The following is a 16013-nucleotide window of genomic DNA, read 5'->3' on the forward strand; positions in this document are numbered from 1 at the left end:
CCAGGAGTCTCCAGCTGCCAGATCTCTGCAGATTGTTGCTGGATGGTGCATCACAGCACCACATCACTGCCATAAAGTCACACAGGGCCTCCAGCCATGTGCATGCCAGCCCTTCCACTGCACTCCTCCAGCTTAGAGAGTGAGGGATTTGTCATCTTTAATGCTTTGTGCTATTTTTGGCCCAAATTTTCTTTTACATGTGTGTCCATGCTCATTTTCAATATCAGTAGCAACAGCACATGTTTTTTTTCAGGCAAGGTACTTTATGGTTATTTCCCAGTCTGGGTAATAATTTGCACATTGTAATGTTTAAAACTCAACTGCCAGGTCATAAATATCCCTAGGTTTATTAACCTACAGGCATTCAGCTTTGTAATCGAGCAGTGCTGGTAATCTTGTGGATTCACCATGTTATAAAAAGCATTTATATCCCTGATGCAACCTGGGGAGCAGAGATAGCCCATGGCATTATCTGCATGCGTAATCCAGGCTGGCTACATGCAGCAGGCCTTGACAATCCCCAGAAAGAGTCCTCCTTTGCTGGGAGGACCCAGGCGTGTTACAAAAGTGGCTGCAAAAACCCAGGCAATTGCACTTGCTTGGGAACAAGATTAAGAAATGGATTAAAACAAGATGATTAAAAATATTTTCAAGAGAGGTTCTAAGCCCATGTTCATCCTGCCCAGGTGTTTCTATTTCTCATCAGTAGCAACCATCTTAATTACTGAGTTAAACAGGTAACAGCTCCAACTGGGCTCACAAACTAGCTGGCTACTAACTCAAAAATTGGGAAGCAGGCAGTCAGCAATTGGCTTCTTTCAAAGACCTGCCAAAGTTTTTCCTCTGAAGAGTGGAGAATGATGAATGTTCACTAGCAGCTGGGTTTCTATCCTTTGAAGTTCCAAACATCTGTTTTCAATTGCTCAGTGACTTTGCATTTTGATTAGCAGTTACCACCAGTTGAACAGACACTTGCAGGGCCAGGCAGGAGGGAGAAAGCAAGCAAGCAAGACCTCTCTTTTTCACTTTCTATTTCACACATGACGCTGTCCTGCCTGTTATTTTCATTATCTCTTGTAACCATCGTGTTGCAGCTCTACCATGGTAACTGATTTTTCAAGATATATTTCTGCGGCTAGTCCAGGGTAATGCAACACTGTTGATTTACATCCGCTCAGCATCTGTGTCCCATATGGGACTTGCTTTCAAGGTCCTTCCACATTGTCACATTTCAGCTATAAATCTTGATATACAAGAACAACAACCTAAAACAAGGTACCCACTCTAAATAAGTTCCAGCTTTCGATATGTTGCTTTCACCTGCTGCTTTTTTTTTTTTCTTTTTTTATGACATTTTTCTGTGCCTGGCTGCTTGCAATTTGCTTCTTGGTTGCATTTGGAGTTTTATGGGGTTGTAACAAATTTGAAGTTACAAATTAAAAGACTTTGAGGCTATTTGGTATTTTATCCTGAACAAAAGACAGTCATTGGGGAAAAAAAAAGTAAAGAAACCCAGAGAGTTTATGTACAACATGTTTAATAACAGGAAAATAAAAGAGCATAAAGGAGCCTATGGAAAATATTCAATGTATTTAGCCATTTCCTCCTGCTTCTGGCTTTATTAAATGATATCCTGAAGGGTGCCGACAAAGAAACGCAATCACACATAACTGAGCAAAGCTGCCTCTTTCTAAAAGTGGAAAGAATCAAGTCTGCTGTACTCCACTTAATGCACCCATAAAAGGAGAGTTTGCTGGAACCTAATGTCATTTACTGTTGATCTTAATATCCTTCCCTTTCTTGCTTAAATTTCCCCTGACACCTGCTTGGAGGTTTTTACACATGGGCCACATTAGAGAAAGGGAAATTGGACAGAGACCCTTTGAAAGCGTAGTCAGGAGCCTGGAGTGTGAAACCAGATGCTTTCTGCAGTGAGCCAGAGCTCACTAGGGGATCCTCTGGGTCCGTTTGCGGTTACATCATTTGTGGGTTTGAGTGACTTGTTTTATAAATTGGCACAATTGGTGGGAATGTTGTGTGTGTTTTTTCAACGTGTCATATGCCTTTATGAAAGAAAAAGATGTTCTGCCTGTGATCTCACTTATCCAGTAATGACAGCTAAGTGGATTTCCAACTACCCATGTAGATTGTAGATTAAAAAATTAAGAGAAAAAGTAGTGTGGATGTTTAGAGAAGAGGCTTGTTCAGTGGGAATTCCAATTCCATAGAACTCCCATATGGAAAGACAGTTCACTTGAAGTTCAAACCATGCTGACATTTGTAACACGTGGAAATCTCATGGCATACTTGTTCTATCTCTTCCTGCCATTATAAGAACATGAAGAAAAAGATTTTTGCCTTTTTTTCTACTATCTGGGCTTCTTGTTCTGTCTGTTGCAAACAGCTTCTCTACTCCATTTTTTCAGATGTCAGGCCCACTGCAGAGACGCTGGTGCCCACTTTGAAGAGTGAAGAGACCACCACTCCCTACCCAACTGATGCAGAAGCAACTGACTGTGGTGACAGCTGTGGAGAAGAGGACGGTGTGTATCAGAGCAGCACATCTTTATCTCAATAACTGATGGGTTAAGAGCTAGGAAAATACTCTTATCTTCCCATTAGTGCCAATACATGGGGCTGATTCCTGGAAAGCTTAGAGTAATATTATTAGTGATAGGCCAGGATTAAAAAAAAAACAACAAAACCAACCCATAAACAAATCTGCCAAAATCTGATAAGTTCTATCAAGGAAGGATGGAAGAGCAAGAGATAGCAACTAATTCGGTCCCTGGGGTAGAAGAAATGAAGAGCTGGTCTCCCAGCTTCCATACATGACCTGAAGAAACTAATTTAGTGCCCTGTTTGGAACCATCTCCATTCCAGATTACCTCTTGGCTGGAAGTCATAAACTCAGAAGGTGATTCAGACTGCCTGGTATGTAGGGCTCCTTTTGTAGAAGTCACAACTGGGAAGTAAATCACAACATGTATCGAAGATTGATGTCCTGAACACTTATCTGCTTAAGAATCATCCTCGCTGATATCAGCAGCTTAAAATTTAAGAGGACAGTCTGGGCTCCTTGTGTGGGCAGTAGAGAGAGAGGAACAATAACCCCACGCAGAATTTCATCTACCCAGTCTTAGATGGCTGTCAGATGTACGTGAAATGGTTTGGTAACAGTAGCACTTGACTACTTCTGACCATGGAAGAAGCTGAATGTTAGTTTAGACTCCACGCTGTGCTTGTTAAGGGCCAGTGCTGGGGGAGGGCTAATCTTCTCTGCCTCAAATCCCTATCTGTAAAAGCAGACATCATATTCTTCTGCTTCTTGCAAGGGGAATGTGAGCATCTAAAGGTTGTGAAATGCCCAGATGAAGAGGAGAGGGCTTGACAGAGCTGTGCAAGGTTAGTTGTACAGTGCAATGTTCAGGAAATGCATTCCCCTGGGTGCAACAGCAGAGCCTGGGCCTCAGCACTGGAGCATGTACACGAGGACTTCAACAAGAATCTCAGAAGGAAAAACTATCCTCTGAGATATCTCCTAGGACTTCTGTCACTTCAGCTTTCAGTCCCAGATAAAAAAATTAATGGGTTTTAAAATAAAAAAATGTATAAACCAACATTAATTGGCTTTTTCACACCTCCCATGGGGGTTCTGCTGTACTTCAGTTCTAGAAATGTAAGTTGTAGAAGTAGCTCAAAGGGCCTGATTCTCATTGCTTTGCCTTAGTGGTAAGCCTGTGCAACCCTGCAACCATTGAGGCACTTGGGAAAGTGTTGAGAGGAAATTTAGGCCAGTAACAGTCTCTGCAAGAATACAATTCCTGGGTGCAATCCAGGGCAAGAGAGCAAGCAGAGTATGCCGTGGAGCGTGGAACCAGCCTCCCTGTCAGCTTCCCTCAGATTTAGCAACAATTTTCATTCTCATACTCCATAAAACAATGAATGCATTTCTCTGGACAATCAGATTTATGACAGCCAAACAGAAACAATGCTGCTCTCCAGGGTATGAGATTAGATTGGAATAAAAGGATCCATGATCTACATTGTTTTATTTTGGAGTGGGAGCATGTAAAAAAAGCCCGCTGCCCCTTGCAGTGAAGTTCTCCTGATGCCTATCACTTGAGTCACTCACCTCCTTCTGGCTATTGCTCACTTTGAGGGCGCTGTGATTTAAAACTTCCTCTTTGCTCAGGAAAATCCTGGCCTATAATTAGGCTCAGATATGCATGTCCACTGAGTGCTTGGTATGGATTCAGCCCATTTCTGCAGCCTCCATGCCACGTGACTGATTCCCTCAACCAAAGGAGCCAGCAGCTGCCTCACTGCCACATGCAGTCCCTGGCATGTGCCCGCCTGCCCACAGTCTGCAGAAAAGCTCTCCAGAGCTTTCAAAGCTGTTGTCACAGGGGAATTAACTCTGCTCGTGTTTCAAGATGGAAAGTTAAAGGACTTGCCCAACAACCATGTGGTGAGTCCATAGCAGAGCTAGAAATAGAGGCTGGCTTCTTTCACTCAGAATCCAAAAGCCTGAGCTCATGGTAGCCCCACATTTTCCCTGGTAACATTTTCACGAGAAGGTAGGAAGCAGTGAGTGACAGCTCTCCAGGATGACAGACAGCTCCCGTCTGGTGCAAGTGGCTAGGTCTGTCACTCAGGAGCTGGGTTTCTGGAGCACTTGAGATTCTCCTTTTGGAGCCAGGCAGGAACTTCTGAGCATGGGGCACTCAGGAAGGACTCTTTCCTGACATTTAAAAAGGCATTTAATATTGACCACTCAGGGGAGGAAGAGAAGGTGCTGATTAGAGTCTGGAAGCATTTGGTTCTTGGTTTTATATTTGCTTAGTTTGGTGGATTAGCCACAGGACGTGGTGTGAACATTTTGATGATGCAGAACTTAAGGCTGATCCTTGGAGCTGAAGAAATGTGAGATAGGTTAAAAGCATCAGTGTGAGTGAGATTTCATGCTTTCTTCAGTTTTGGTGGCTTGCCAGCTATGTTAGTTTTGGGTTGTTTTTTTAATAGCAACCCTTCATGGGTAGGTCATTTTTTAATCTAACTTTATTTTGCTTCTATTTCTTTTTGTAAGATTTCCAACTCCCTGCGAACTTCAACTGCAACTTTGATCTTCCTGAAGACCTTTGTGGTTGGTCACACGACTCAGCAACTGGCTATACGTGGTCTTTTCAGCCTACAGGCACCTGGATTGGCAACTCTGAACCAAGCCCTGACACTGTGCCTGGTAAGATGATTAATACCAACCAAAGCAGGGAAGAGAGAGCTGATGGGGCTTTCTCCATGTGAACAGTATGAATGAATATTGCACAGCTATCATGAGTTGCAAGGGCTGTGCAGAGCTGAACTTCTTTTACGGAAACTTTCAGATGCTTTACTGTATGGTTCATGACTTATTTATAGGACTGTGACCACTGGCACTGAATTACACTAACTGTCCTCTTGAGACAGACTTGAATCAGACACTGGGCTTTGAATCCCATGGGACTGTGAAGGCTAACCCAGGCTTTGTTCCATGACCTGATCCAAATATCCTCTGTAGGATCCAGTGCTTTTTCCCCAGAGTGCATTTCTTCCTTTCCCATATGTTTCTCAGACTGCCTATAGTCTTCAGCTCCTCTGCACTCTGGGCTTGCAGAGGCTGGATTTCAGTCTCCTCCAAGTGAAGGATGAGCTAAGCCCTAAGAGTGCTGGAAATGCCAGCTTCTTGCTGTTTGACTTTTGCTCTTTTTCCCTTCGTGCTTTGGAAGCAGAAGATTTGCATGAGTGTGACTGAGCCTAATTTATGGAGGACCTCACTGAGATGTGCTGGCATGGGTTGCAAGGGAGCCTGCCTCTGGCAATGCAGTTGATAGATCAAATTCTTCAGCTTCACATCTTGGAACTCACGCCAGGACTAGCGCGCTTTCCTTATCCCTCATTGACTTTGTGGCACGGTTGGCACGAAGACCATTTGCCAATTTCCTTATAACAGTCGGCTGTGTCACCGTAGCACCGCTTCACTCTCAGTCATTGCTTGTGAAAGTCAAGGCTCCTGCAGGCGAGCTGGCTGATCTTAACTGTCCTGGGCTCTGCCGGGATGCCTGGTGATTCCAGTGTCTCCGAGTCCCATGCCCAGGGCCCTGTGCATGATGTGGGCCCCTCCTCGCCCTCCCCTGGGTGAGGTTGAATCTCAGAATGCAAACATTCAGGCGAACCTGTTAGCCACCTGGCAGAGTCGCTGGCCAGATTGGCAGTGCCGCCAGCCAGTTGGAAAGCCGTGCAGCCAACACCTGGTAGGCAGTGCTAAAGAGGAAAATATGTATTCCAGAAACATATGGGAAGAGGAGAATCTGCTACATCTCCACACACAAATCACCCCCACACAAATGCACACATCATTTCTCTCTTCAGCTCCTGAGGTGCTTAGCTTTTTTCTAAGAGACACGGTAATGCTGTAAGTGCAGCACATATGGACATCCAAAAAATTCTTTGGCGTGACATAGGGATACAGTGTCTGCTATGGAGAAAAATATTTTCATATTTCAAGTGTTTATCTCTTCAGCAATTGAGTGCTTCAGAAGATTAATATCTGGAGCTCAGTGGAGCCTCAGGCAACAGGAGAGAACACTTACAGCCAGCCCCAGACTTAATAACCCTCCCCATCTCATTCACTGTAATAATGTTTAATTAATATAAGTCTCCGGCAAGTAGGATAAAAATTACTTATTTTTATAACTCAGACTCAATTTTTCATTTCATTTCCTCTCCCCTGAGTCTCTCTACAATTAGTTGGCCATAGTTTCTTAGAAGATTCTGTTGTAGCCCAGGAGAGGCTGGTGCTGCCTTAGATAGCAGCATGCAGCCCTTCTTTTTACCCTTCTTCTGCTCTTTCTCCTTTTTCTGTTATGAATTGCATAGTTTCACAGTTGGGGCTGGGGAATGTTGTCCTACTGAGTTCAGTGGTCTGTTTTTGGGCCAGTGTGGAGAGCTCTCCCTTAGGGTGCTGTGCAGAGTCAGGCACTGAAGCACTGAGGGGGTGCAGGCAGGAACTCCAGCACTGCCCTGCAAGTCATGGGCTGTGTGGGCAGAGGAGGAGGAGGAGGAGGTGGCTCCAGGGGGCTGGAGGGACTTACCCATAGCAGTGGGAGAAGCCAGCAGCAAACACCAGCACAGGGTGAGGGATCAGCATTGGCACTACCATGGATCTGCCTCCTGGCTGGTTCAGGCAAGGGTGTGCCATCCTGGCATCTGTGGGCTTCTGCTGCCTTGCCCCCCCACCACAGGGCTGCAGAGGAGCTGGAATTCAAAGGCATCACTGCTATGCCTCAATTTGGTCCTGCTCTTAAAAATTAAGAAGACATGACACAAAAAGAAGCAACTATTTGCTTTTTTCCTCCCCAAGGAGCTTTTAAAGGCAACTGGAGAAACATGAAAAAGAGGCAATGCCAGCTCCTTGGTGGGGACAGAATCAAAGCATTGTTTGGTTCACACTCCCCCATTCTTCCCGTGCCCTTCCCTCGTGCTCCCTCCAGCACTTTGTTTCTCGTTAGAAAATTCACACTCAGGCTCCAGGGAGCAAGGAATGAAAAGCCGTTGTTCAGGGTGGTCTTTGCTTGTGAATTCCCCACCCTGGGGTGAGCAGTTGGGTGAAGGAGAGCAGCTGTGCTTGGTTAGAGGCAGGACAAAAGTTAAGGAGAACTCAAGGCTTCTGGAGCCCAATTGGCTCTGATTTAAAGGTGCTGGCCCAGGCTAGAGGCCATGGCTGCTCCACAGTAGCAAGAAAGTGTGCTGTGCCTTTAAGAGCTATGTGGAATGTGTTTTTACTTCTTTTGAAAATGGCAAAACAAAAATTAAAATTAAAAAGGAAAAAATAATAATGAAAGGAAGAGCCCTGGCTCAGTCTGTATAAGAGAGAGGAAAGGAAATGACCATGGTGAAATATCCTCTGTGAGGCACTTGATTAGAAAAGTCTGCTGAGAGACAGGCCTGAATTCCTCAGATATCTCCCAATTTCATTTTATGCGCTGCATGCAATTCCTCCTTGTCTTTGGCACAGAGAACTTCTCAAGACTGACAAGACACCCACTGCTCTCATTCCACTATTTTTATTTCCAAGATACTCTTTCAGGCAGCTCTGCATTTCTTTTTTTAGCCCTGTGTTCCTTGGGCTCTTCGCACCATGGATTAACTCCACGTCCTCTCCTGCAGGCTCCCATTACACGTTTGGGGACCTCATTGGTGAAAGTGGACCCAAAGTGCCCAGCTCAGCAGAAGCCCAGCATGGTTCCAACTGCTACCTGCCCTTTGCAAGCCTAGAAAGTTGCATTGGCTCCCTTTTCCATTCCCCCATAAGAGATTGTCAGGATTTTTCCCTCTATGGACTTTCAGATGCTTTCCATCTGTAGAAAGATTCCCCTTAGCTGCACCTAGCAAGCTTCACGGAGCAACAAGTTCAGGTTTCAATGAGATTTCATCCCTCCTCCTGCTGCACGCAATGGCAACATGCCTTTGGTGTCAAGATAAAGGTCTTAAGACCTGAAAATAAATCTGGGTTAATAACTTGGGCACCTCAACTTTTCACCATCTTTGAATTTCACTGGGGTCTTGATCCTGAAGGGTCTAAAGATTATGGGTTGTATGCTTAGCTGGTCAATGTGATTGTATTGCTCTCAGTGATGCTACACTAATAAGCCAGAACTGAAGAGCTGGAATCTCCGTGTTTTGCCCATTTTTCCCCCTTCCCTTTTCTTGCAGTGCTTAAGCAAATATCTTGTGCTTCTAGAAGAGTGCCGTGGGATCTGCAGCTTTACCGTGTATTGCTTCTCCTTCAGTTGAACACAGCATCAGGGTCAGAGCCCCGGCAGCATCGTGAGCCCTGTATTGCTCGGATGTTGGCAGCTGTACGTGTGCACTGAAAAGGAAGCACTTTTAACCTTGCAGCTCTCCTGACCACACAGCTCTTGGGCTGGGTTGCAAAACCCACTGAGAGCTTCTCTTGTGGGCCGTGGCCTCGCTGGCTTTGAGGGTCAGGAATGCTGCTCACTTGGGTTGCAGGCACTGCAGGGAAAGGTTTATTTGTTTCAAAGTGTTTTCAGCAGAGGAGTGTTTATAGTGCTCTGAAGTTTCGTAAGAGCTTATTTTTTAAGAGAAACAAATGTTAAGCTGTTTTTAAGCTGATGGTGACCCCTTACCATTCCTGTGTTTTTCCCATGGGATCTTTAAAAGGGAAAGTTTCATATTTTTCCTGCAATCCATGAGAACTGCTGCCGGAAGGTCTTGATTCTACTGTGTCCAAACCAGCAGAAAGGTTTTCATGGTGTTAACAGGGCAGGGCTGAACTGAAGTGGGTCTGCACTTACCCTCATGAGAGTCTCAGGGCTTGTGCCTTGGGGACACAGTTTGACCTCAAGGGTCAATCCTGTGTCCTTTGAAGTAGGAAGGAGTTTTACATGCGGGGTGGTATGAAAGTCAAGCATTTCTGTGCAATGAGTGAGCAGCTGCACACTGTGGGAAGGAGACCATATATCCATCTCTGTCTCTCTTCGCTCCCCTCATGTGTGGTGCAGATTGCCTCTCAGCAAAGCTGTACGTGTCTCTCCTGACTCTCATTTGCACAGTGAGGACAGCAAATGCTAGAAAGTCCTTCATGCCCTGGCTGCCCACAGCATGGCAGAGCTGGGGCACCCCAGCACCCCAATCACAAGAGGTTTGCTGAGTGTCAGCTGCTGTGTGAGTTCCCTGGCTGCAGGCTAGGGCCAGGCTCTGGCTGCCCATATGCCCCTACTGTCTTTCATGAGAGAAGGAGGTATGGCCATGGTCTGTCCCAGCAAAGCTTCTGCTTGCTTGAGCTGGGCTGGAGGCAGAGGAGAAGAAACTATTTCTCTGGGGCTCGCTGCTTGCCTCAGTCGCTTTTTGGACCCAAACACCAGTGACATTCTTGCTTAAAAAAGCAGGCTGGAATGCTCTCTGCAAAGCAAGACACCATCTCTCAAACCTTAGCGTGTGTACCACCCCATGGCTTCGCAGCAGCGAGTCACGGAGCAGGGCTGGGGAAAGCGAGTGCGTGCAGCCTGCGCGGTGCAGCACCAGCCTGCTCAGGTCTGCAGTTGTGCAGGCACAGCTGGGCTGGTGGGGCTGTGCACACCTTTCATGCAGGGCAGGCAGGGTGCCCGCCACGCTGCCAAAGGACAAGTTTTGGTGGCTGGCAGCTCACGTAGCGTAAGTGTCGGGCTCTAATTGGCATTTGATTTGTCAGGGACACTGTGCCCTCCCTGCACTCCCTGGAAGGTAACAGGACTCACAGTTGCACTGTGCTGTTGAGGGCGTGAGGCTTAATTGAGAGGATGTAATGGCGGGTCCATTAGAAGGGCTCTGGAGAGCAGGCTGAGAGCCTGCTTCTGGGTAAGTGTGGGGTTTTATGCCTTTTGATGGGCTGATTTAGAGACTGAAATGGCAAGGACTTGGCAGGCTAATTAACACATAATCAAAACTGAGGGGATTTTCCAGTAGATGCAGTGATCTAGTTAATATAAATATTAGTTTTATGGAGGATTGACTTCCCATCCTAAATGAAAGTCTGTCATTGAGGAGAGGCCTGTCATGAAATTATAGTGGCAGCCTTTTGAGGTGAATTTGCATGATTTGCCAAAAAATTTTAAAATATGATAACTATCCAATTTCAATGTGCATATTCATACAGCTGCCATTCCCTTGCTACCAGACCACCCTGCAGTCATGAGAGCATCCGAGCTGATCTGCTCCCCAGGAATGGCAAGAGCTGATGCAACTTCCACCTCACATGCCCCAGAAGAACAGCAGGATCATGGCTCACTGGGATGTCCACTTGGCCATGACACAGTGTGGTTGGGGTGGCATTTGGGGCTGTGCAAGGAGCAGACAGTGCCCACAGCAGTGTGGTCACCTCTGGGATTTGACAGACAAGAGGTGGCTGCCACTGGGCTGCCATGCTGCCAGCTAAAGCACACCGTGCAACAAAGGAGAATGCAGCGACCTTTGGAGGGATGTAAGTGAAGGCAATTCATGTGGCTCCTCCATGGAAGCAGCAGCTGTAACTCAACAATATCCAGTGAGGGGGAAAAGCAGAGGGAATCTGAAATATCAATAATTGCTTTTGTACATGCTGCCCAACATGTTTTAGTGGAACACCTCCAGGTGTGCTGCTGAGATCCAGGAGGGAAGGTGCTTTCCTTGAGAGACGGTGTGAGATGTGCAGGACCCAAGCACAAGGCAGGCTGACCTTGCAGAGGGGGTGGCTGCTGTGGCTTGTGCTTGCAGTCTGACCCAAACTGTGAGGCTTCATCCCCCATTGCCCCTAATGTCCTCTCAGATGGCTTCCTAGCAGGAGGGGGCAGGTGTGCCAAGAGAAAACCACGTTGCCCAGATGGTTGGTTTGCAGAGCCCAGCTGGTGATTTATCCAGGACTCACTGCCATGCACACACGAGGGGGGGGCTCTGCCATCATCTGGCTGGGGTGGTTCCATGTTCACATTACTGGCTCCCTTACATCCAGATGATCCCATAAATCGTCCATGAGATTTACTCTGTAGCATCAGTTGCAAAACAGAGGTAAAATGCCTGAGTGGGTTTTCCTGCCTTTTTTGAGCCGGTGCTTTGAACTAGCAGTGTCAGTTTGTGGAGGATGTAGCTATCGTGTTAGGAACAGAGACTGCAAAGCAAAGTTCTGGGAAAGAGATTAAAATGCATTTCTGATCCTGGAAGAATTGATCAGCTCATCATTGCAAAGCTCCCTTCAAGTGTTTTAATAGGGGAAATTAGCCTTTCAGATGCTTTCTGTGCCAAAAGCTTCCATTTACTGTATCAAACAGAGTGACTACTGGAACCACCAGGCTTCCACATGCTATTCCAACAATTAGCTCCATAGTGCCCTTATTCAGTCAGTCTCAGCAAATTTGTAGGGCTTTTCCAAAGGTCCAACTAGACATTAGAGTGATCCATTTCATCTTCAATTGACATAGAAAGTCATGCCTGCCTGCACTCGGCTTTCCATTCCAGAAACTAGTACTGGTACCACGAGCAAGAGGGCATGGTCCCCAAAGCCATTGCTATTTGCAGGGGAGCAATTGGAATCACTACCCAAAGACTGAGCCTCATTGGGACTGACAGTAGGTCCTGGAGAGCTCTCTGGGCCCCAGCAAGAAGTGGGCAGGGAGCACAGGAGATGGAGGGTTCCAAGTCTCTGAAAGACCCTGTGTTGCTGAGGGGAGCATTAGTTTTGGCTGCAGTTTAGGAGTTTCTTTGGTTGCACAGTTTGATAGGAATGGGAACAAACAGAAGGTCAGTGTCAATCCTGGGATGTGACTCAAAGGCACACAGGCTCTTCTGCTGAAGTGGCAAGGCAGCCACACTGGACACCACTGGCTTTTGGGGTGTGGATAATGGGAGGTGTCCAGCTGCTCAATTAGAATAGTCAGTCCCCTCTAGTCAGCTGTGGGCTAGGGGTAGATCCAAGGATGGCTCAAAACCCTACACTCAGGCAGGCTGCTTAGATACTGGCACCAAAGGTTGGTCCTGAACTTTGAGGATCTGGATTTGATCATTCTTGAACCTGGCTAGTGCTTTTACTTAAGATTTGCCTGTGAGACCATTTCAGCTGTGAGATAAGTGTATGACTGCAGTCTGATTTGCTCCCTTGTTTGTTGCTGCTGTTCTTTTCTTGTTGCTGCTTTTTTATTTGAAGAGGCTTATAGTGAATTACAAAAAGAGGATTTTAATTCAGGAGACCTTGATGACTTATTATGCCTTATCACTCCTTAGGCATGGAGTACAGCTTGTTCTTTTTTTTAATTCCTCCACTTGTTTATCTCCCACATCTCCTCCTCCACTACTACCACTCTGAGGTAAATCACAAGAACACTCCTCCATTAGAAAACGGCATGGTACTTTTTCAAGTGATTCACTCAAGCAGGAGTGGGCAAACACGCTTTCATCCTTTTTTTCTGCTACTGTTTGTTGGCATAAAGTGCCAAGTGGCCCAGGGACATTTCACAGGTGCTGAAAAATTTTGCTAAAATGTTGCTGTTTCTTTATGTGGCCAGTTGGGAACAGATTTGTCCTTCATACAGCAAAATCAGTGAAAGTTCATAGGAGTGGATATGCTTTTGAAGTACTTTGAACACACATGGTAGGAGAAGAATGATGGCAAATATTCCTATTATCTTGTCCTAAATTTATTTTAGAAGGCTGCACAGCTCACAGTGGTTGGTTTCTGCTTGCTGGCACTGACAATCTTGCAGCAGGGCCAGCACTGTTGATAGATCTCCCTTGGGCTGTGATGTCACTTGACTGCTGAGCAGCAGTGATGTCAGCTGCTGTTTTCTGTTGGGGCCTATCTTTCCATGGATTCCAAGTTCAGGTCACTCTGGTTTAAGTTTTGGAGGTGTTTTAGGCGCACTCTGCAAACATTCTGAGTACAGACGCTGCTCTTGCCACTGCTGTGGGCACAGAAGCCATAGAGGGAGCAGGGTAGGCAAGGCCAAGCAGCTGCTCAGAGCTTGGCCCATCAGGCACAGCAGGCTAAGATGTGGGGGAAGGAACTAAAAAACCCTTCAGTGTAGTTCTGGGGCAGACATAATCCTCTTGTGCCTGGGCTGACACATGCTGGCATGAAGCACAAGTGGCACTTGCCCACTGTGTAGCAAGAACAAGCATGCACATCCCTCTGTTGAGCAAAATGCAAAATCTAGCAGAATTTGTAGCTGGCCTGTCTGGGTCACCTTGCTCTGCAGCTGGAGCCACCCAAGGGACTCTGTCCTGACATTGGTCATGATGGAGGGACAAGATCACTTCAGCGACACGCTTGGCTTTCCGTGTGCACTAAGGGACTTCAGACATCCAAGCTGCAAATGGGAAACTCCTTGAGGAGGCTTTTCATCAGAGAGGGCTGGAAACCACTGATTCCAGATAAAGTCAGGCGTGCCTTGGGATTTGTATCCATGTGCTTTTGCTGCGATTGGTATTCAGATCAAATATCTCCAGTTCCAGCCTCAGCCTTGAACTTCTCCTGGGATATCAAATGTATCAAATCTCTCCTCCCTGAGGACTGACAAAAAATGTGACACAATTTAAATGTAATATTAGAGCAAGTGAATCCTCTGTTGTATGTATTCAGCTACCTTCAAGTTTGCAACCACCCAGTTGTCACCTATGCATGCTTCACACATTGGGTCCATGTTCTTCCTCTGTGCTGTGCTTTAGAGGCTGTTTTGCTGCATTACAGCAAAACTGAGAGCCAGTTTCATTTTGTTGTGCATATCCTCAAAACAAGCTGAGTTTTCAGCACTGGCATTTAGAAAAACCCACCTCAGGCTTGTTCACTGAGGAAGCTCCCAGTAGAATAAACACACATACCCCCTGCCAATGCAATTATCATGGCATCACTTCCTCTGACAATAACTTGCTCCAGCTTTTTAACTTCTTCTAATTATGTCAGTCTCTTTCTTAACCACTTTCTGCTGTTGGTTTCCTACCCAGGGAGAGGGTGGTGGCTGGTGAGGGAAGTGTGCAACTCGATGCCCTGCCTGGGCTGCACAGGGTACAGCAGTGGCTCAGCTGGATGAGCACACAAAGGGTGCTGGTGTGAGACCCCACTTTTGCAGTCATGGAGCTGCACTGCCATGCAGCACTCCACTCAGCACTTGGCAGTAGATGAGACACTTGTTGCCAGTGGCAGCAGAAAATAATGGAATGGTGTTTTTCTCTCTGAACAGATGTCAAGAATTACCTACAACTGCAAAGCAGCGGAAGGCGGGAAGTCCAGCGAGCCCGGCTCATCAGCCCCACCATCTATTTGCCCCAGAGTGCTGTCTGCATGGTTTTCCAGTACCAGGCATGGGGCAGCAATGGGGTGATGCTGCGGGTCTGGCGGGAAGCCAGCCAGGAGCACAAGGCACTGTGGGTCATCATGGAGGACCAAGGGGAGGAGTGGAGGGAAGGCCGCATCATTTTGCCAAGCTACGACATGGAGTACCGGGTAAGATGCTTGCAGAAGGTGTGCTGGACCAGGTAGACTTCTCCAGCATCTTGATTTCAGTGTTTCAGGGCCCAGGCCCACTCATCATTGGGAAATGTGGCTGTTTTCATTGTGTTTCTCAAGTTACCATAGTAACTAAGCTACACTGTTTGTTATTCTGAGAGTGCCTGTCTTCTGCACAGACTTGGGCCTTTGTTCAGTCTGTTGCCTTTCATATTTGTCAGATCTCCCATTTTGCAAATATTATTATTTTCTTTTTTTTCTTCTTTTTTTTTTCCTTCATTTTTTTCGTGCATTTCTTCCCCCTCCAACTGAAGGTCATCTGATAGTCTGACCAGAGGCAGATGTGCAGCTCCAGGGAGCAAACACAGCAGCTAGGAGAAGTGGGAAGCTGGGAGGGAGCACAGCCAGCTCTTAAGGTTGGGCAGCAAACAGCCATTCTCCAGCCTCAGCTGCAAGTGTTGACATAGGAGAAGGAAGAGGGAACGCAGGCTCGTTTGTGAATCCTGTTCTCTGATATACTTTAGCCTAGATCAGAGGGCTTGGTGCTGTAGAATCATGGCCCTGTCCCATTCTCAGAGATCAATGGAAGAGAAGGGATGAGCTGGAGGGAGGAAGGGAACTGTGCTGCCTTGCCACAGCCACCTGAGCCCCTCTGGCACAGCTGTACCAGCACCCCATGGAGAGGCTGCTGCTTCCAGGAGTGTCTTTGACACTGTTGTCCCTTCCAGGCAGCGTGCCATTTGCCAGGGAGACAGCGCTACTGTTGTCACTTGTTAATGAGCATCAGCACAGCATCCAGCACCCTCCAAGGCACAAGGAAATATGGACTCCCAGGCGTGAGGCAGCAATTTTGCGACCACCCTGGGGGGGAGCCTTGCTCCAGCCCACTCCCAGCTCTGACCCTGACCCAGGGAGCTGCTGCTGTCAGGCCACTGACCCCTCCAAACTGCTGCCTCCCACATGGGTTGACAGCCCAAGCTTGGGACCCACAGCCAAGACATTC

General features: G+C 46.9%; 1 protein-coding gene across 6 annotated transcripts in view; it reads left to right on the plus strand.

Moving 5' to 3' along the window:
• NRP2 (neuropilin 2) overlaps window positions 1–16013 on the plus strand; it is an 89199-nt gene that overhangs the window by 49039 nt on the left and 24147 nt on the right. For all 6 annotated transcript variants that reach the window (XM_038142166.1, XM_038142168.1, XM_038142167.1 and 3 more), the window contains exons 11-13: window positions 2427–2543; window positions 5090–5242; window positions 14745–15007. In XM_038142166.1, coding sequence (XP_037998094.1) covers window positions 2427–2543; window positions 5090–5242; window positions 14745–15007 — 533 coding nt within the window. The remainder of the gene's footprint in view (window positions 1–2426; window positions 2544–5089; window positions 5243–14744; window positions 15008–16013) is intronic.

This window comes from Motacilla alba, chromosome 7 (genome assembly GCF_015832195.1).
Source record: "Motacilla alba alba isolate MOTALB_02 chromosome 7, Motacilla_alba_V1.0_pri, whole genome shotgun sequence".
Taxonomy (NCBI): domain Eukaryota; kingdom Metazoa; phylum Chordata; class Aves; order Passeriformes; family Motacillidae; genus Motacilla; species Motacilla alba.